The following is a 22446-nucleotide window of genomic DNA, read 5'->3' on the forward strand; positions in this document are numbered from 1 at the left end:
TGGGTGAACAGAGAGGAAATTGGAGATTTGCTGCAGGAAACCCTCCTGTTGTGGGAATGCGATCACAGGCCCTTTCTCCAGGACCGGCTGGTGCTCAGTGAGCATATTCCTGGTTGCACTCCACCCGTGAAGCATCAATGAAGTTAAAACCTCAATGGAAACCAAAATGTCCAGGTACCTACGTTATTAAATTTAAATGTAATTCAACAAATTTTTTGATTCTAGTTCATTGTTATAAAATCAGTTACTTTTTTTGGCTGCCAGGTGAGAAGTTATTGTTTACAAACATTGTCTTATTTGAGCCTCCCAAGCCCCCTCTGAGCGAGTTATGTTCCCTTGTTACTAAAAAGGAAATAGGTCCCAGTGCATTTAAAACACTTCCAACCAATAAGTGGCCTCCTTTAACTGTCAGACTCAAAAGCATACATTCTTAACTTAAGCACATAATAATTTCAAGTATTCTAAATCAGGGCCAACTCTTCATAAGCTTCATTTTTAATAGAGGTGTGATCTTCCAACAAAAGGTAGGCCAAAAGGTAATTATCCAACACCCACTGTAAATAGAGGCCGCCTCTCTCTTCCATGCTCACTAGTCTGAAATGCAATCATTACCACATAAAGCAACCTAAGGCATACTTAACCTGCTATTTCCAGATTTTCTACTCTCTTCTGGACCCAGGCTACCTGGGGTGGACTCCCAGTTTAATTGTTTAATAGCTGTGTGACTTTGGACAAGGTACTGATCCTGTACCTTCTCTCCTCTTGGTAAAGTTTATGATTTGCGATAATAACAGGCCCTCTTTCCTCTTTGGTTTGAGATCTTTAAATGAGTCAGTACTCTACACGCACTATCTTCTTTACCATTTTGTTTCTTACCGGCACTGTTCGCTTTTAACACATTCAAAATCTGGTAAGGGAACATCCCCCTTAGGACTTCTCCTTTTCAGAAATGTCCTGGCCATTCATGTACTTTCCCGCATCATGAGTAGCTGAACACATTTTTAAAAATCCCTGATCCACGGAAGGCTGCAAGCCCATCTAGATACAGCCTCCTAAGAACCTCTACTTCACCCTGAACCCCTCTTCCCTCCAGGGGATTACCTTCATTCCCAGAGGTCCGCCTGAGGGAGTTGCTCGCCCACCCACACACCCCAGGAAGCCTTCTCGAAGCCCCAGGGTAAGTACCCCCTGGCAGATTTGGCAGATTTGTCTAGTCTGTCTGTATATTGGGGTGCTTGTAGCCACTGGAGACCAGTCCTTTGGGCCGTTCATGGGTTCACAGAACTATGGGGAGCGGGCCGTCTGGGGAACACCCTTGGGAAACCGATGCCTGACAGAACAAGAGAGGAGGGGACGTGTGACGTCTGGGTAGTGATGAGGACAGAGGGAACGTAAACCAGAGCTTGAAAGAGTGACTCACTGTCCTTCCTTTCATGGAGGATGGCAGGTGCAGGTGGGGCAGGGAACAGGAAAACCCTCCCAACATGCTGACCCAGAGGCACTAGGAATGCTTTTTTTTTTTTTTTTGGCTAGAAAATCCATGATGAACAAAATATTTAAGAAAATATTTTAAAGATGAGATGAGTATTACCGATTTTTCTTTTCCTTCTGCTTCAGGCTCAGAGGTGGCTGGGCAGTGATGCTGTGCCCAAACTAGGGCCACTTCACCTGCTACAAACCTTCTTTCCCTCTGGTGGTAGGTCAGGTGCAGGGTGGGGACAGGGACTCAGAGCCCAGGGTCTATTCACTGAGCACACGGGACTCTGTGAGGTGGGTATTTTGCCATCATTCCCATAGGACAAGATGCCCATCAGAGAGGTTAAGTCACTGGTCTAGTCACAGAACTGGTAGAGGGTGGGTTTGAGGTTAGCCCACTCCCATCTGGCCCCCAAGTGCTGGTTTTCACGTCACCCAGCAGCACACTGACTCGGAGGGTGGGAGAGAAGGAGGGAGATTTCGCTGCGCACTACGTTATCGTTACTCAGTAACGATGCTTGTTACACTCCAGGCCCAGGCTGGACACTGACATCACAGATGAGTGAGTGTCCCTGCGTTTGAGGAATCCATCCTCTCAGGACCTGTTGATTGCCTACTCTGTCCAGAGCAGGAAAAATATCAATCTATTTATGTATTTTTGTCATTGAAAAAAGCCTAAATAGATATTTAACCAAAAGCATTTAAAATTAAGATAATATTACAAGTGAAAAGTTGAACAGACATACAAGTCCAAGAAAATGAAAGCACATTGTGAAAGTTCTTGATGATTTTGATTTTCTATCCTTGTAAGTTACATAAAGTGCACAGATCTTTAGGGTTTACCTCTGATTTTACCACACGTGCAGATACTGTGTCCTCACCATTTCCAGCACGCTTCAAGGCTCTCTCATGGTGGTTTCCAGTCACTATCCCCCCACGGTGACCACCCTGGAATTAAGTCACCAAATGTTAGCTTTGCCTTTTTTGCACTCGATCTGCCTTCTCAAATGCTACCAAATTTCCCCCATGTAACCTTCTAGAATGTCTGTTTTCCCCCTTTACATTTAGGTGTACAATTAATCTGGAAATAATTTTAACTTATGGTACGAGGTATGGGTGTGTCAACTCCCCCCCCCATAGGACATCCAATTCACCTGATTCATTTATTTATTTACTTTATTATTATTATTTTTTTTTGCGCGGTACGCGGGCCTCTCACTGTTGTGGCCTCTCCTGTTTCATAGCACAGACTCCGGACGCACAGGCTCAGTGGCCATGGCTCAAAGGCCTAGCCGCTCCGCAGCATGTGGGATCTTCACGGACCAGGGCACGAACCCACGTCCCCTGAATCGGCAGGCAGACTCTCAACCACTGCGCCACCAGGGAAGCCCTCAACTGATTTATTGAAGAGTCTTCACCATTGCACTACAGTGGCACTTCTTGCCTTAAATCAGATGATGGTACATGTGTGGGTCTGCTTCTACGCTATCTGATCTGTTGTTCCCTTGGTCTGTTTGTCTAGCTTTACATAAAACCATACTATTTTAATCATGGGATAAGTCGATATTCAGTGTGTATCCTTCAATTTTCCTCCTCTTTGTCTTTGCTATGCTTCACCCTTTGCATCTTCACAGGAATTTCAGAATCGGCTCGTTAATTTTGACAAAAATGCATCTACCAGGACTTTGAGATGGCACTGAATTTATAGATCAATTTGGGAAATTTTTTAATATAAGTTCATTTATTTAGTTAGTTTTGGCTGCCTTGGTTCTTCGTTGTTGTGCGTGGGCTTTCTTTAGTTGCAGCGAATGTGGGCTACTCTTTGTTGTGCTCTGTGGGCTTCTCATTGTGGTGATTCTCTCGTGGAGCATGGGTTCTAGGCACGTGGGCTTCAGTAGTTGTGGCTCGTGGGCTCTAAAGCACAGGCTTAGTAGTTGTGGTGCATGGGCTTAGTTGCTCCGCAGCATGTGGGATCTCCCCAGACCAGGGCTCGAACCCGTGTCCCCTGCATTGGCAGGCAGATTCTCAACCACTGCACTGGGAGGTCCCTGGGAAATGTTTGAGAACAATATTGAGTCTCCCAATCCACAAATACATAGATCTCGCTCATGAAATTTCAAGCAATATTTTGCAGTTTTCTGTATAGAGGCTTATCACACCTTTCTTTAGACTTATTTCTAATCATTCAATATTTTTGATGCTATTGTCAATGGTACTTTTAGTTCAGTTATCTAATTGTTTTGTAATATACAGAAATACAGTTGACTTTTGTACACTGACATTCTACCTAGCAACTCTGCTAAATTCACTTAATTCTAACAGTTTATCTTCAGGGTTTTTTTTTTGGTTTTCTAACCACATAACCATATTGTATAGAAATGGCTAAGTTTTCTTTCCTTCTTTCCAATGTTGAATTAAAGAGGTAATAGTTGTAATTTTTTCTATTCTTATATGCAAGGAGAGAGCATTAAGTATTTCACCTGAAATAAAATCATGATGTGTTTGCAACATGAAGTGTCTGTGATAGATTTCTTTTGTAAATATGCTTTATCAGATTAAGGAAGTTCCTATTACTAGATTTAAGAGCTTTTGCTATAAATACCTGTTTAATTTCATCACTTTTTTTCTGTGTCTCAGGTTGGTTTTTCTCCCTTATTCTGTAACTGTATGGATCTCAGTGTGTGTGGGTTGTTTGTTTTGGCTGCACCACGTGGCATGTGGGATCTTAGTTCCCTGACCAGGGATCAAACCCATGCCCCCTGCACTGGAAGCCTGGAGTCTTAACCACTGGACAACCAGGGGAATCCCCTGTTTTGGGGGTTTGTTTGTTTGTTTTAACATTAAACCATCCTTGCATGGATACAATAAACCATACTTGATCATGATATAATTTTTATATATCACTAGATTCCATCTGTTAATTCATTGTTTAGGATTTTTGCATCTCTGTTCATGAGAAATAAATGTCTACATTTTCATTTTTTTCTAGTGTGTTTGTTGAATTTTGGCACCAAAGTTATGCAGGTCTCAAAAAAAGTATTGGGAAGCATTCTCTCACTTTTTCTATTCCCTGCAAAATTTTATAGAATTGGAATTATTTCTTCTTTAAATTTCAGAAGAATTCACTAGGGAAGGCATCTAGACTTCAAGCTTTCTTTGTGGAAAGGTTTTTAATTTTGGATTCAATTTCTTCAATAGATTTAGGACTGATTTGTTTTTTATTTCTTCTTATATCCAATTTAAGTTGTGATTTGTAAGGAATTTGTCCTTACTATCTAAACTGTCAAATGTGTTTGCCTATTGCATAACCTTCTTTTACATTATTTACTTTCATGTAAAATCTGTTGTGATACCCCATTTCATATTGGATACTGGCAATGTATTTTTTTCCTCTCTCTTGCTTTTTCTTTTTTTCCCAGTATTTTATTTTCTTTTAACATCTTTATTGGAGTAAAATTGCTTTACAATGGTGTGTTAGTTTCTGCTTTATATCAAAGTGCATCAGCTATACATATATCCCCTTATCTCCCTCTTGCATCTCCCTCCCACCCTCCCTATCCCACCCTCCCTATCTCACCCCTCTAGGTGGTCACAAAGCACCAAGCTGATCTCCCTGTGCTATGCGGCTGCTTCTGTCTTGCTTTTTCTTGATCAGAAGTGAATTTTATTAATCAAATTAATTAATCAAATTAATCAGTGGCAATTTCTCTTTTGTACATTTGGTTCCTATTTAATCAATTTCTGCTCTTCATTATTGCCTTCCTGCTACTTTCTCTGAGTTTAATTTGCTTTTCTTTTGTGGCTTCCTGAAATAGAAGGCTAGATAATTGGTTTTCAACCTTTTTCTTAATACATTAACGCTATACATTTTCCTTCACTTTTTACCATTGTATTTTACCATCAGTTATGTAAAAATATTGCCTAATTTCTGAAATTTCTCAATCTAATATTACTATTTTTGTAATTAAGAATTATCTGAGAGGAAAATACTTTGAGACTAATATTTGTTCCTCATAATAGTTTTGCTTACAAGTTTTAGTATTCATTAATTCCTGCCTGAAACAATCTTTACTATAGTAGCTGCCTAATGACAATTTTCTAATTTCATCATTTCTTCTACATTTATCAGTTGGAATTCACCCACCATAAATGGTTTTTCTCCAGCCCGCTCCATTATTTCAGTGTGACCTATTTATATTTACTTTTTTCTTCTGTGTGGTTCTTTGTTCTTTCAAATAATTTATTTTGTAATTTAGGCTTCATATTGTTCCAGTTGTTCTTTTATATCTTCTTATAGTGCCCTGAATCCCACTTTTCTCCGTTATTATCAGCCTAACAGTTAAAGTGGTGTCCTTTGCTTTCCTCCTAATATCAATGGCAGTATCTTACTTCTCCCAACCCTCTTTCCTCTTCTTATGCTCACTTCATATTCTTACTTTACCAGGAAATATCTTTATATAGTATTCTTCCATCTTTGCTCAACCCTCATTTTCGTCTTAGATGTAACATTAAATATATTAAATGCTCACCATCAGCCCTTTAGCTGGAAGCTCAACCTCTAGTATATTCCTCAAAATATTAATTTTTGTATATGGTGTAAGTATAGACCAAGACACATATTTTTCTCAAACAGATGTGCAAGTGTTTCAGCACCATTTTCTTTGTAAAGACTATTCTCTTTCCAATGAATTTATTTTGTAATTTTGACAAAAATCAGTTCACTATGTAGTGTGTAGTTTTATTCAGGACTCTCTTCTGTTTCACTAATCTATGTGTCTGTCCTTTCACAATACCACACTGTCATAGCTACTGTAGCTTAATGACAGGCCTGGAAATCAAAGAGTATATGTCTTGCAACTTTGTTTTTCCTATTCAAAATTGTGAGTATTCTAGTTCCTTTGCTATTCCACATAAATTTTAGAATGTGTGTCAGTTTCCACAGAAAATCTTCCTGGGAATTTTATTGGAATGGGATTGAGTCTAAAAATCCGTGTGGAGAACACTGACACTTTAACGACATTGAATCTTCCAATCCCTTAACAGGGCACCTCCTCCCATTGTCCAGGTCATTATTATTCCCTTCTTCACTGTTGTTCTCAGCATACATTTCATGTCACTCACATTGAACTATTCCATGGTTTTTGGTGCTATCATAAATAGCTGTGCATTTTAACCCTAATTTTCCATTGTATATCACAAGTATGTAAAAATAGAACTGATTTTTGAATATTGATTTTACATTTTGCTGTCTTGCTAAATTGACTTGTTATGGTGGCTTTTTTAGTGTGTGTGTAAAGTTTTAAATGGAGTTTGAGTGAAGGCAGTCATGCTGTCTCTGAATAGTTGTCGTTCTTCCTTTCCAATCTGTATCTTTTTAATTTCTTTTTCTTGCCTTATGTAGTCAGCTAAGTCTTCCAGTACAGTGCTGAAATAGAGTGGTGAGAGTGGATATAATTGACTTGTTCTTAATCTTAAGGGAAGCTATTCACTCTTTCACCATTATGACATTAATTGTAGACCAGTGGTCCCCAACCTTTTTGGCACCAGGGACCAGTTCCACGGATAACAATTTTTCCATGGACCAGGGGGCGGGGGGATGCTTCAGGAGGTAATGCGATTGATGGGGAGTGATGGGGAGCAGCAGATGAAGCTACACTCACTCGCCTGCTGCTCACCTCCTGTTGTGTGGCCCAGTTCCTAACATGCTGCAGACCAGTACCAGTACTGTGGTGCTCCCTGGGGGTTGGGGGTCCCTGCTGTAGACATTTTTCAGGTGTGCTTTATTAGTTTGAGGAAGCTACTTCCTATTCCCAGTTTTCTGAGGTTTTTTATCATGAGTGCTGTGGAATTTGAACAAATGCTTTTACTACACCTGTTGATGTGACCATATGATTTTTATGAATTAGGTATGAATTAGTTATTGGATTTTGAAGAGTCAGCCTCAGCTCTGTATTCCCAAGATAAACTCAAATTTGCCTTCATGTATTACCCTTTTATATATTACTGGATTTAATTAACTAATATTGAGGCTTTTACATCTATGTTCATGAAGAACATTTGTAGTTTTTAAAAAATTTGTAGATTTTTCTTTTAATCAGTGTGACACTGATTTCATAAAAACTATTAAGAAGTATTTGTCCATCTATTTTCTGGAAGAGTTAGTATAGAATGGCTATTACTTCTTTCTTAAATGTTTGATAGAAATCACCAGTGAAATGATCTGAGCCTGGATTTTTCTTTGTTGGGAGAATTTTAACTATGAGTTTCTTTAATAAATGTAGCACTATTCAGGTTACCCATTTCATATGAAGTTTTGGTGGTTTGTGTCTTTCAAGAATATAGTCCATCAGAGTTGTCAAATTTGTGTTTTGTGTTGCTTACCCCTTCCACTGTTTTTGTTTCACTGGTTTCTGGTCTTATCCTTACTATTTCATTCCTATTTACACACTGGGCTTTACTCTTCTTTTCTTAGTTCCTTAAGGTAGGACTTTATTGATGTGAGACCCTTATTCTTTTCTAATGTAAGCATTTAGTGCCATTAATTTCCCTCTACACACTGCTTTTTCTGCATCTCAAAAAATTCGATATGTTGTATTTTAATTTGTACATGTATATAATAATTCAAAATATTTCCCATATTTTTCTTGAAATTTCTTGGAGCCATGAATTACTTAGAATTGTGCTGCTTAATTTCCAAGTGTTTGTCGATTTTTCTGTTCTTGTTGCAATTGGTTTCTTGTTAAACTGCACTATAGATGGAAAAAATTTTGAATGGTTTCAATTATTTTAAAAATGTTAAGATTAATGACTTAGGACATGACCTGTATTGATGAATGCTTCACAGGTAATTGAAAAGAATACATAGTCTGCTGTTGGATATTCTAGACATGTCTACCAGGTCTAGTTTATTGATGGCATTATTCAGTGCTTCTACAGCCTTGCTGATTTTTGGTCTCCAAGTTATGTTACTGAGAAATAACTGTTGAAGTGTCCAACTAAAATGGTAGAGTATATTTCTCATTTCAGTTCTGTTTTTGCATGATTTTGAAGCTTTCTTGTTAAGTGCATGCACATTTAGGATTGTCTTTTTGATAAAATGATGCTTTTCATTATATAAAGTACCTATATATTCCTGATAATTTTCTTTGCTCTTTGAATATATATTTACTTCCAGAAAAGGGTACATATTTTCTAATGTCAGCTCTCAGGCTGGGAGATAAGGTGGGGCTGAATCAATCTGATCTGTATTTCAGCTGACTGAGCTTTGTTGAAGCTTTTGGTTGAGTTAGTGCAAAACTGCCTTCAGATATTTTGAGGGCAAATCAGAATGTTTCCCTCAGCAGGGCCTGGATTCTGAGCATGGAGACATTGTAGAGATTTGTTTGTGCTCACAGCCAAGCTGCCAGCTCTCAGAGCTGTGCAAAACAACTCCTTGCCTACAGCCTGTAGTTTAAATATTTGCCTGTAGTTTATTTTGGTTTTTCTAAATAGACAATCACATGTGCAAACAATAGGATTTTTGTTTCTGCCCCAAACCCCAATTCCTTACAACTTTCTGTTCTCACATATTGGCTAGAACTGCCATTATATTGCTCAATAAAATTGATGGGCATTCTTTTTCTTAATTTAAAGGTATACATCTACTGTTTTATCATTAAATATGACATTTGTCAGTTTTTGGAACATACTCCTTGCAAAGTTAAAGGAGTTAATTTCTATCTCTAATTTAATAACATTTTAAAATCATCTATGGGTATTATAGCCCATCAAATGATTTATCTACACATACTGAGATACTCATATGGCTTTCTTCTGGCAGTGTGGTTAATTTTACAAAAAGATTTTCTAATATTAAATCTTCCAAACACCCTGATGTGTTTTAATTAGGATCAGATTCAGGTGCACATAACAGAACCAACTCTCCTCCCAACGAAAAAAGAAAAGATGCCATGAACAAGACAGTTAATCTCCCTTTTGTGTAAAAATATGCCCAGACTTGGTGGCCTAGGGCTGGCACAGCAGCTCCATCATTACCAGAGAGCCACATCACTCTTATCTCTCTACTGCACTCAAGCAGACAGCTTCCACCCTCAAGAGGAATTCAGGTTCTAAGATGGCTGCTGAGTCTCCGAACATCCAGCATGTTGCATATTAAAAAGAAAAGATGGGGCTTCCCTGGTGGCGTAGTGGTTGAGTGTCCACCTGCTGATGCAGGGGACACAGGTTCGTGCCCCGCTCCGGGAAGATCCCACATGCCGCGGAGCGGCTAGGCCTGTGAGCCATGGCCGCTGAGCCTGCACTCCACAATGGGAGAGGCCTGTGTACTGCAAAAAAAAAAAAAAAAAAAAAAAGATGCAAGCACACTAGGGGCCTTTCCCCACTTGTTTTCCTTTTGAAAAACCTTCCCATTATCCCTCTCGGTAACTTCTATGTCCATTTCATTACTCAGAATTAGCAGCATGATCACACTTAGCTACAAAAAGAATGGAGAAATGCAGCTTTTTAGTCGAGCACATCACCATTATGAAAAATACAGTGATATTGTTGGTAATGAAGAAATATCGGGTTCACTACTAACAGTCTGCTACACTTAATAATGTCATGACTTAAAAAAATAAAAACTCTACATTACTAGATGCATTTTTGCTATAATTCCATTTAGGATTTTTTTTTTTTTTTTTTTTTTTTTTTTTTTTTTTTTTGCTGTACGCGGGCCTCTCACTGCTGTGGCCTCTCCCGTTGCGGAGCACAGGCTCCGGACACACAGGCTCCGCGGCCATGGCTCGCGGGCCCAGCCGCTCCGCGGCATGTGGGATCTTCCGGGATAGGGGCACGAACCCGTGTCCCCTGCATCGGCAGGCGGACTCTCAACCACTGCGCCACCAGGGAAGCCCCCATTTAGGATTTTTAAATCTATGTTCACAAATGACTTTGTCATTTCCCCCCAAAATGTCTACTTCCTGTGAAATATTGTAAAATGTTAGAATTATCTTCCCTTTAACTTTCCTGAAAATTATCAACTATTACTGAAAGTCTCTGGAACCTCTTTCTTTTCTGGGGCCGGGGCAGAGTTAGAGGAAGTAGGTAGATTTTCAAGCCAGAAATTCAATTTTTAACTTTCCTATTTTGTTTACTGGTTGCTGATCTACTGATTTTTGTTAAGGTTCATTTATCTGGAAAATTTTCCATTTCATTTAAAATCAGACCCAATACAGCATTATCCTTTCACACAGTATTTGATTTATGCCTTCAACGTTATGCTGACATCTCTGGCTTCTACTGGGAGAGGCTGAATGTGGATTTGCATCACTCGATACAGCACCTTTAAAATCTAATTGACCCTGGATAATAGGAAACAGAGTACGTGTTTATTCTTTATTTTGTGTATGTATCTTCCTTGGAACATCAATGACAAAATACATATTCATGATATTTTCCAGGTTTAAGGGACAGACTGTAGCCGATATCTAAAATTCTTTCCTTATGCAAGCCTTCTCTTCCCTTCTGTAAATCATCATTCTTCACCCCAGGTCTATTGACATTGGATAATAATAATGAGCTGAACACATAAGGACTTGGGATTCATAAATCATTGACTACGTCCTTCAAGGAAGATGCAGTGTCTTTGGGTAAGAGATGGGATTCCCCACTGAAGTAAAGAGCACAAAGTAGTGGGTGTTTCAGAAATATTTGCAGTTTTGAATCCTCATATTCCTCCAAGATAGCCTAACCTAATTTTCAGATTAATGCTCATTCACATAAGGTAATTGGTGAGGCTGTAAAAAAAAAAACCTGACTTTCTAAGTACGCAACTGGTAGAATGACTTTTCACCATCCTGAATCTATAGCTGTACATACACACTTCAGCAGCATCACTTAAAGGTATCACTTAAATGTACTGAGAGGATACAAGATAGTTCAAATTAACAGAGAAGTGAACTAGGATTAAAAAGGGACAATAACTAAAGCTATTCTGGGTAATCTATATAGAAGAAACTAATTAATACTAGCAGTAAGATGCTACCTGAGAACAAAAGCTAAGTTTGATTTTCTGTACTAAGGAGTCCATTAAAAATTTATATTCTGAACTATCTCAGCCAACTCCTGGCAGGGCACATTGAATGATGATCCCATCATGACTGCATACACTGTGAATTCTCTTAAAGGAAATCAAGGTGTTCTAACCAGAGAAGGCAGAACAGATTGCAGATACACAATCACATGAAACGTGCACTATATTGATTATATAACTAAAGAGGTAGCTTTCAGGACCATTTACAAAGGGTACGAAATAATAGAAAAGGTTTAAAGTATGGAAATGCACTTTTAATGCCATATTATTCTAGTAAGGAGTTGTATTTTTAAATAAGAATGTTGCTATGCAGAGGAGAAACCCCTGGAAAATGGTATTGTTATCTAGCTAATTTATCTATCAAATGTGGCATTCACAAGAATATGCAAAACTACACAAAACATATTTTATAGTACAGAAAGGAAGGTAACACCTAAACATCCCTGCAGGTCTTATGATGTAATCCTTATTGTTATCCTGATTATTACATTGATTTACACAGGTTCAAAAATCTTTATGTTCTACTATGAGCATACCTAACACTGATAGTTGAATACTTTCTCTAATCATTTCCTAAAAGTTTGGAACATTTGGAACATAATTTCCCTTAATTTGTAAAGGAAATTATTTTTTTCCAAATGAATCAAAATAATAGTAAATAAACCTTCCTGCTGAGGCTTTACCCCATCTGAAATATTCATAGATCTTCATTCATTCAAATATTTTTTTTCTTTTTTTTTTTTTTTTTACTAGAAGTTTGTCATTCCTAGATGAAGAATTTCCCTAACTTATAGCATGGTTTTTCCACGGTATGAGCTTATAATATAATACCTGCAAACCATTCATTTATGTTTTCTCTCATTAAAATCCTAATTCTTAATAAACTATGAATTTCATTTGCATTATGGAATTTCCTCTTTGTGGATGTTAGTATATTAAAAAATGGCTTTCTGAAATTCATTTCATTCATAATGTTCCTCACCTGCACAAACTTACAAGACTCCCTGCTAAGAATTTTCATAGGGTTCACTGAATTCATAGAGTCCCTTGTGCACATGTACTGATATTTTTTGTGTGTATAAAAAACAGCGTCCCACATGTCATATATACGTGGCGTACAATGAGATGATTCCATTTACAGAGTTTCTCTCCTGTACAAATTTTCTGGGAATTCCTGTGAATTGACTTTTGAGAGAAATTTTCTTACATTTACTTCACCAATATGTTTATCATCTGTGTGAGTTCTCTGATGCATAATGAGCTGTGACTTCCAACAAAAGGCCTTCCCACATTCACTGCACTTACAGGGTTTCTCTCCTGTATGAGTCCTCTGATGTGCACTAAGAATTGATTTCTGAGAGAAGGTTTTTCCACATTCACTGCATCCATAGGGTTTCTCCCCTGAATGAGTCCTCTGATGTACAATGAGCTGAGACTTCCTAATGAAGGCTTTTTCACACTCATTGCATTCATAGGGCTTCTCTCTTGTGTGCATTCTCTGATGTACAATGAGCCGTAATTTTCCACTGAAGGACTTCTCACATTGACTGCATTTATAAGGGTTTTCCCCTGCATGAGTGCGCTCGTGTACAATGAGTAGCGACTTCCAAATGAAGGCTTTCCCACATTTTTGGCATTCATATGGTTTCTCTCCAGAATGAGTTCTCATGTGTATAATGAGGTATGACTTGCTACTAAAGGCTTTCCCACACTCACTGCACCCATAAGGTTTTTCCCCAGCATGAGTTCGCTGATGTGAGATGAGCTGATCTTTTCTATTAAAGGCTTTCCCACATTCACTGCATTCATAAGGATTCTCCCCTGTGTGAATTCTCTGATGTACAATAAGTTGTGAATTGAAACTGAAGGATTTCCCGCATTCACTGCATTCATGTGGTTTCTCTCCTGTGTGAGTCCTCATATGTATGATGAGGTAGGACTTGCTCCTAAAAGCTTTCCCACATTCAATGCATCCATAGGGTTTCAATCCTGTGTGACTTCTCTGATGTACAATGAGCTGTGACTTCAAACTGAAGGCTTTTCCACACTGATTACACCCATAGGGTTTCACCCCAGTGTGTGCTCCCTGATGCACAATAAGCTGTGACTTGAAAGTAAAGGATTTCCCACATTCACTACAACCATAGGGTTTCTCTCCTGTGTGGGTTCTCTGATGTACAATAAGATTTGACTTTGTATTAAAGGCTTTCTGACATTCACTGCATTCAAAGGGTTTCTCTCCTGTATGAGTTCTCTGATGTATCACGAGCTGTGACTTCAAACCAAAAGTTTTCCCACAGTCACTGCATTCATAGGGCTTCTCCCCTGCATGAGTTCTCTGGTGTGAAATGAGCTGGTATTTCCGACTGAAGGCTTTCCCACATTCACTGCATTCATAGGGATTCTCCCCTGTGTGAATTCTCTGATGTACAATAAGTTGTGAATTGAAACTGAAGGATTTCCCGCATTCACTGCATTCATGTGGTTTCTCTCCTGTGTGAGTCCTCATATGTATGATGAGGTAGGACTTGCTCCTAAAAGCTTTCCCACATTCAATGCATCCATAGGGTTTCACTCCTGTGTGACTTCCCTGATGTACAATGAGTTGTGACTTCAAACTGAACGCTTTTCCACACTGATTACACCCATAGGGTTTCACCCCAGTGTGTGCTCCCTGATGCACAATAAGCTGTGACTTGAAAGTAAAGGCTTTCCCACATTCACTACAACCATAGGGTTTCTCCCCTGTGTGGGTTCTCTGATGTACCATGAGGTTAGACTTTGTATTAAAGGCTTTCCGACAATCACTGCATTCATAGGGTTTCTCCCCTGTATGAATTCTTTGATGTATAATGAGTTGTGATTTCAAACCAAAAGCCTTCCCACAGTCATGACACCCATAGGGTTTCTGTCCTGAATGAGTTCTCTGGTGTGAAACAAGCTGGTCTTTCCTACTGAAGACTTTCCCACACTCACAGCATTCATAGGGATTCTCCCGCGTGTGAATTCTCTGATGTATAACAAGTTGTGAATTGAAACTGAAAGTTTTCTGACAAACACTGCATTCATGTAGTTTCCCTCCTGTGTGAGTTCTCTGATGAACACTGAGGTAGGACTTGCTGCTGAAGTCCTTCCCACATCCATTACATTTGTAAGGTTTTTCTTTTGCATGAGTTCGCTGATGCACCACAAGGTATGACTTGCTGCTGAAGGCCTTCCCACAGTAACTGCATTCAAAGGGTTTTCCTCCCCTACGTATTTGTTGGCATATGAGCTGTGACTTTCTGTTGGCAGTTTTTCCAGATTCATTACTTTCACAGTATTTTATCCCAATAATAGCTTGCTCATGTTTAGAATGGAAGGACGATTCCCTATGTGCATGAAACCCATTAGGATTCTTTCCGGCATAATTATTACCGAAATCTGTAGTATATTTCAAACTCTTTCCATTTGTGACACATTTATGAAGTTTTTGTCTTGAAGAAACATAATCTGTACTAAGAAGACATAGTTTTCCAAAGGCAGTACACTGATAGCCTTTCGACATACTTCTTAGCTTGCCTTGATTTTCCTTATGCCATTCCATACGACCATCAATTTCCCAGACTTCATCTAGAAATGAAAATACTCATGTTATAAATAGTAACATGATCCTAGTATAGCATAAAATTGACTTAAAAATGCTGTATCATGAGGTTTTTCTTAGTTTCAGATATCAGTTCTGAATGTAAATAAAATCTCAAGTGTAAATGTACCCAAACTCCTGGGCACTGGGGAAAACAAAACAAATCAAAACATGTAATAGGCAAAGGGAACTGACAATAAATAAAGGTAGTCTTGAGTTTCAAATTTTTACAAAATGCCTTCTTTAGAAAGCACAAAGAAAAATGAGCAAAACAGAAAGAGGTGGGGTCTTCCCTGGTGGCACAGTGGATAAGAATCCACCTGCCAATGCAGGGGACGTGGGTTTGAGCCCTGGTCCAAGAAGATCCCACATGCTGCAGAGCAACTAAGCCCACGTGCCACAACTACTGAGCCGCGCTCTAGAGCCCACGAGCCACAACTACTGAAGCCCATGTGCCACAACTACTGAAGCCCGCGCACCTAGAGCCCATGCTCCGCAAAAGGAGAAGCTACTGCAATGAGAAGCCCGTGCATCATAAGGAAGAGTAGCCCCCGCTCGCCACAACTAGAGAAAGCCCGCGTACAGAAACGAAGATGCAATGCAGCCAAAAATTTATTTATTAAAAAAAAAAAATATATATATATATATATATATATATATATATATATATATATAAAGATGTGGGAAAGGATCTCTGAGCATTAGCTTCATTCAACAAATAATCGTTAAATATCTATTATGTGCCAAACACTGTGCTAAGCTCAGGAGAAAGAGCAGAACCACTGCAGATTGGTTTACAGTCCTCTTGGGAATAAAGTTCCACTGAATACCCAAATAGATGAAAATAAACTCACAAGAAACATCATCGACATGTTTCAGAACACTGACAAGCAGCAGCTAATAAAGCTTTCAGAGAAACCAAAAAAGCTTCATATAATGGGTCAAAATTTAGAACGGATCTGACTACTCATTAGCATCGCTAGGAGAGAAAAAACAGAGCATTCAGGAGTAAAGTATAAACATTTTCAGAGGCATAGGTCTCAAATTTTATATCAAATGCACTCTTTCACAGGAAGCTACTATGAAGGGTGTTCCTTTCACAGAAAGCTACTATGAAAACAAACCAAGAAAAAAGATGACACAAAAAAATAGAAAAGAAAATCTGAAAGGAGATTCCAGGTTAAAAACTGTACAACCAGGTTTTGAGAAAAATCAGCTTACACTGGAGCAAGTCAAAAGACATGGGAGTGATGTCACCAGGAAGATGAAATTGACAGAATCACTAATTCAGCTGAATGTACCAAAAGAATATTTAGACATGTGAAGAAGAGTCTGGGGTTAAATTAATTATAAATACATTAATGATAACACTGAAAACTGGGCAAGGAAGTAAAACAACTCAAGAGAAAAAATGATTTATGAACGAAAACTAGCCATTGTACACTTGCATGACTTACCTGTGAACAGAAATTACATGGTCGTAAAGATATAAAAACTGAAGACTGATCTAAGTATGAAACAGCTTTTGATTAGGATGATGGAGGTATGGGAAGAGACAGTGTGTATATCATGGGGAGTATGAGGGGAGGAGGATGAAAGAGAATTAAATCTTTACCCTTCACACTAAGTAATTAGGAGGAAATCAAGGTGCAAGAGAATAAGCTGGTTATTTAGAAAACATGGACATAAATACCATAAAGAGCTAAAGAGATGAAATTGTTTTTCTCTGAGGGGAATGAAAAACAGATGGGGCAGGGTGGCCAGAATGCTGTTTAAACATAAACCCAACCCAACTCCCACCACCCAACCAAATTCCAAAAATACAAAGTAGATAGGGAACTAGACACAGGACTAAGTCCTCAGTCATAATCAAAAATATTTGGAGGTTGAACAGAAGAGAGAATGGGTAGAGTTGACCTAGATGTCCTGAAGTAATATGCTGACCAAGGCAATGTACAGAAAAGGGTATTAAGAGAACATAGAAGCAGGTCAGGTTTGAAGACAGCAACATCACAGGATCTTAACACCTCATTTCAGGTTTCCCTACATCCTAAATCTGAACCCTCTTATTCATTTTGTACACAACCTCCAAATTATATTTTCCCAAACATCAATTCCCACTGGGACAGTACCCACACCCCTGCAGTGAGAAATGAACATGAGCATGTTTGACTATTACAGTGGCTTTGGAGGGAGCATTACTGGCTATTACTGGGTTGGCCAAAAAGTTCCTTCGGTTTTTAAGTAAACATAAAAGATACACTTTCCATTTTAACCAAGAACTTTACTGAACAACATATTCACCATTTTGTTCCACTACCTTCTGCCATTTTTCAGGCAACTTCATAATTCCATCTTCCCAAAACTTTTTAACTTTTTGAGCAAAGAACTGTTCCCAGGTGCCTTTTACCGTCTTCCAGGGAATTAAAATTTTTTCCATTAAGAGAATTTTGTAAACACTGAAATAAATGGAAATCCAAAGGTACATTGTCTCGTGAATATGGCAGATGAATCAGAACTTCCCAGCCAAACTGTAACGGTTTTTGCCTGGTCATCAAATAAACATGTGGTCTTGCATTATCCTGATGGAAGATTATGTGTTTTCCATTGAGTAATTCGGGATGTTTTTTCTCGAGTGCTGCTTAGAGTTGGTCTAATTGGGAGCAGTACTTGTTGGAAGTAATCATTTGGTTTCCAGAAGAAGCTCATAATAGAGGACTCCCTTCCAATCCCACCATATACACAACATCACCTTCTCTGGATGAAGACCAGCCTTTGGTGTGGTTGGTGGTGGTTCATTTCACTTGCCGCACGATCTCTTCCGTTCCACATTACTGTACAGTATCCACTTTTCATTCGCCTGTCACAATTCGTCTTAAAAATGGAACGTTTTCATTATGTTTAAGTAGAGAATCGCGTTTGAAAATATGGTCAAGAAGGTTTTCTTCGCTTAACTTACATGGAACCCAAACATCAAAGCAATTAACATAACCAAGCTGGTGCAAATGATTTTCAACGCTTGATTTGGATTTGGATTTTGCATATGTCGGCCATCTCCCTTGTGATATAACGTTAATTGTCCTCAATTAATGTCTCAATTCGATTGCTATCAACTTCAACTGGTCTACCTGACCGTGGAGCATCATCCAGAGAAATCATCGGCATGAAACTTCGCAAACCACTTTTGACATGTTAGATCAGTCACAGCCCCTTCTCCATACACTGCACAAATCCTTTTCTGTATTTCAGTTGCGGTTTTACCTTTCTTGAAATAATACAGTACAATAGGCCAAAAATGTTGCTTTCTTCTATCTTCAATATTAAAATGGCTACACAAATATTCACCAATTTTGATTTTTTTTTAATGCACACTGATACGGCAGCTGTCACAATACAATCTAACAAAACTGTTTCGAATGAAGTTAAAGACAACTAAGTGCTACTAGAGCCATCTTACAGAAAAAACTGAATGAACCTTTTGGCCAACCCAATACACGGTCTTAAAGTCAGAAGTCTTTCCATCAAGAAGACAACAGGCCAGTGAGTAATTAACCTTTGCCCTCAAATCATATTTGCTCATGTTTGGCTGTCACTGTTGTCCCTGTAGACTCTGAAAGTTCATGGATACTGAATCTGTCAGTTTCTGTACTTCACCCTTCCAATCCTTCTGTTGCTGGCACCACACTCCTGCTTATTTTCCCTTGGTTCCCACATCTCTGGCTTCCTTCATTTCATTTCCCAGGAAATCTAATGTACTTGCTGTTGAGCATTTTCTTTACAACAATAATTGCAGGAAATTAATCATTGCTGGTATCTCTAGGGAGAGCACAAAGAATTCAAGATATAAGGACAGAATACCAGAGCCAGTGAGTAGAAGACAGGAATTCACAAGATTAAAGATTATTTAAACATGATTCAAGACTGCATTAAACATGATTACTGGATGTGGCCCATCTTGAGTTTAGCCACAGAAGACAATGGAAGAGGAAATCATGCTAAGACAGCAGAACCCGGGCTCACCAGGCCATGGCCACAGCAGGAAGCCCCGGTACAGCCTGCCCAGACCGGGTTCCAATGCTTCTCTGTTGTGCCACTCCTGCTGCTCTCCCAGAATGAGGTTCCTGCTGTACCTACCCTGTACTTCTCTCTGCCACTCTACCTGTCCGGTTGGTTGTACATAGATAACTTATCTTTAATTATAGATCACCAGACCATGAAGAACCACCACATCTGATTAGAAACAAGGAACCTAGACTTGCATTAATATACTAGAGGAATGACAAGAGGGGTGATAGAATATTTTGAAGACGAATGGATGGAAAGAAGGGTGTGACTGGATGATGCCTAACCAAAGAGGTAGATGGAGGTGGACAGTGCTGCCTACCCAGCTGTTCTGCTGCCCTTTTCCTGGCTGGCAGAAACCTGATTTTATTTCCTACCTCCATTTGTAAGGCCATGTGCTGCAGTTAAGAAAATGGGGACCCACCTCCATACCCCTGCTGACAGTGAAGCATGATATAGCTGAGCCGACAGTGATGGCCCTGTTTCCCTCACCAGAGTCTTCTTTACACAGGGATATGTGATAAAATTCTAGCCTGCTCAACATGGTAAGTCTGCTGGGGCCTCCTGAAATAGATTTTAATACCTGATTAAAAGGGCCATGTGGGAAGAAACAGTCTTTCTTATTCCACTGCCCACTGGTATATCTGCAGGTGTTAGCTGGAACTGTAAGAGGCATCTGATGACCATGAGGGGTGGAAATCTGAGAAATACTGACGTAGTTAGAATGGCAAGGCAGAGACAGACGTTTGGGGATTTAGTAAGTCAGTCAGTCCCACATCAGGACATTTTGTGATGTTTGGTAATAAAGCACTTCTGCCTAAATAGTTTGATTTAGGATTAATCAAAAATTGCAGCTGAAACAATCCTAATAATACAAAGGTTAACTGTTGATTTATCCTGCCACACTTATGACGGAATACATAGTTGCTTAGGGAAATATATCTGACAGTAACATCAGGATGAACTAATAGTATAAAAAGAGTAAAAGGTATAAATTTGGCTAATAAGTAGAACAAGCAAGAAATGGAATAATGGAATTCCCTGGTGGTCCAGTGGTTAGGACTCCATGCTTTCACTAACAAGGGCCCGGGTTCAATCCCTGGTCAGGGAACTAAGATTCTGTAAGCCGTGTGGTGTAGCCAAAAAAAAAAGAAAAAAGATACTACTGGGAATTATCTCATTCCCAATGAGAAGGAGGTGGGAATTGAGAAGATGGAGGCCCTAAAAGACTTATTTTTGAAGGACCAAAATACTAACAGATTATAGCAACATTAGTGAAGAGAACTGCATAAAAAGGAGATTTAGGCTCACGCCCCAGTGCCAGGAGGAAGAACCAGGAGCATAGTAGAACTAACAAACAGGAAGGTGAGAAGAAGTTATCATACAGCTATGGGGCAGCAGAGGAGACATTCCAATTCCAGTTTCTGAAAAATGAGACAAGGGAGTGGCCCATGCAGGGAAGATGCCCTGTGGACTAATCAAACCCAGTACCAAAGGGCAGATGCAAGAGGGATGGGGCTGTCAGTCACCAATACAGAAAGAAAAAGCTTAAATCTTCAGAATGGAAGTCTTTTAAAACTTACAATATACGAGGAAAGTGGGGAATATAAGAAAGACCCCTTTGGACTCAGAGGAAAGAGCACGTGAGGGCAGTAAAGCATGAGGAGAATAAGCACTGTGTTGTGCAGTGTGAGAGTGGGTTCCATGGGGTTCACTTGAGTAAGGTGCGGGGAAAGGCTTCAGGCAAGAGAACTGATGTTATCAAATGATGCAGGAGTACACTCAGAAAGAACAGTGATGACAAAGCCACTAGGAAGGAGAAGCAGAAAGGGTAGAACCTCCTAACACATAGGTTTCAAGAAGGAAATCGGAACTGTGGTTGGTGAATGTGAATGGAAGTATTTTTTTAAAAATAGAAAAAAAGTAGAAGGGGTGTGAAAGTCACATGAAAAGAGGTAGAGAGGAAAAGCTTGCTTAAATGCATAATGAAATGAGTCTAACACCACGGGAAAGTAAGAAGGAAGCTGAGAATGCCACAGAGGAGATTAACTAAGAGACAATGGTTACAAATGACCCAAAAGTACAAACACGAAGGGAACATCACGTCAGAACTCACACCAATTCTGAGTAAGGAGGAAAAGATCTAAATGTCCTGACCACTCACCCAGATGGCCCTCACTTGGAATTTGCATCATCCACAGCTCTTCTTGTTCCAACTGGAAAATGATATTTGGTTTGGTGTGTTGATACCCTGTGAATAGAAAATCACAGACAACCTGGCCCCAAACTGCCTAGGACCATGGGATTCAGCAGAATGCGGAAGACCTGGTTTAGAGGCAGCGTGATGAAGCTGCCCTTTTGCACTTTGGCAAAGTAAACACCATTCAACCAGCAGATTCTGATGCCAAAGGGAGAATAAGAAAATCTGGCCTCTAAATATAAGCCCCAAATCACCAAGTATTGTACAAAAGTGCTCCAGCTTTCAGCAACTAACAAGGGAAAGCCTGGAGATGACACACACTCCTTTCAGGGAAGGGGTACTTACCCAGGGACACCAGGTTGCTATAGTTCTCCAACATCACAATCCTGTACAGGTGCTTCTGAGCTGGGTCCAGCAGCTGCCACTCCTCCCAGGTAAAGTCCACAAACACATCCATGAATGACAATGGTCCCTGAAACAGCATATCCCCATTCAATTGCAAATCATTTTACTGAGTTTGTAGTAAACAAAAGGCTGCTAAGGGTGTCCATTATTTACATTCTACTTTGGGAGAAAAGCAAACGTTTACTGAAAATATCCCATCAATATGCATTAAATCAGTTAACCTCTCTTTCAGCATGTAAGAATACCATGTGCCAGGTATTCAACTAGGAGCAGGTAATATAAAATGGATGAAAGACAGAAGTGTTCAGCCTTGCAGAGAACAGCAAAGATTAAACCCATAAAAATGTAACAGGCAGTCAAAGATGCTATGACAAAAGGACATGCAGAGAACATGGGCACAAAGGGGAAAGCAAGCAATGCTGCTTGAATGCACCAGGAGCTACCACTGAAGAGAAGACGTTAAAATTTCATGAAATAAAAAAGGCAACAGCTGTAAGTAGCAGCCATGGTGTGGGGCGACAGATCTGAACACGAAGATACACAGATGGTAAATCAGCATACGAAAAGATGCTCAACATCATATATCTTAGGGAATTGCAAATTAAA

The 22446-nt window shown here is 39.4% G+C and overlaps 1 protein-coding gene across 4 annotated transcripts in view; it reads right to left on the bottom strand.

Moving 5' to 3' along the window:
* Nucleotides 1-2352: 2352 nt before the first annotated feature.
* LOC308626797 (zinc finger protein 268-like) overlaps nt 2353-22446 on the bottom strand; it is a 49186-nt gene continuing 29092 nt past the window's right edge. Inside the window, exons 4-6 of one of the 4 annotated variants that reach the window (XM_081252257.1) lie at nt 21781-21907; nt 21400-21486; nt 2353-2424 (exon numbers count right to left, since the gene is read on the bottom strand). In XM_081252257.1, coding sequence (XP_081108383.1) covers nt 2384-2424; nt 21400-21486; nt 21781-21907 — 255 coding nt within the window. In that variant the 3' untranslated portion in view covers nt 2353-2383. Of the gene's footprint in view, nt 2425-10146; nt 15161-21399; nt 21487-21780; nt 21908-22446 lie in introns of those variants that run through there. The other 3 variants (XM_081252255.1, XM_081252258.1, XM_081252256.1) reach the window with 3 other exon arrangements.

Source organism: Mesoplodon bidens, assembly GCF_964165515.1.
Source record: "Mesoplodon bidens genome assembly, chromosome: 13".
Classification (NCBI taxonomy): Eukaryota; Metazoa; Chordata; class Mammalia; order Artiodactyla; family Ziphiidae; genus Mesoplodon; species Mesoplodon bidens.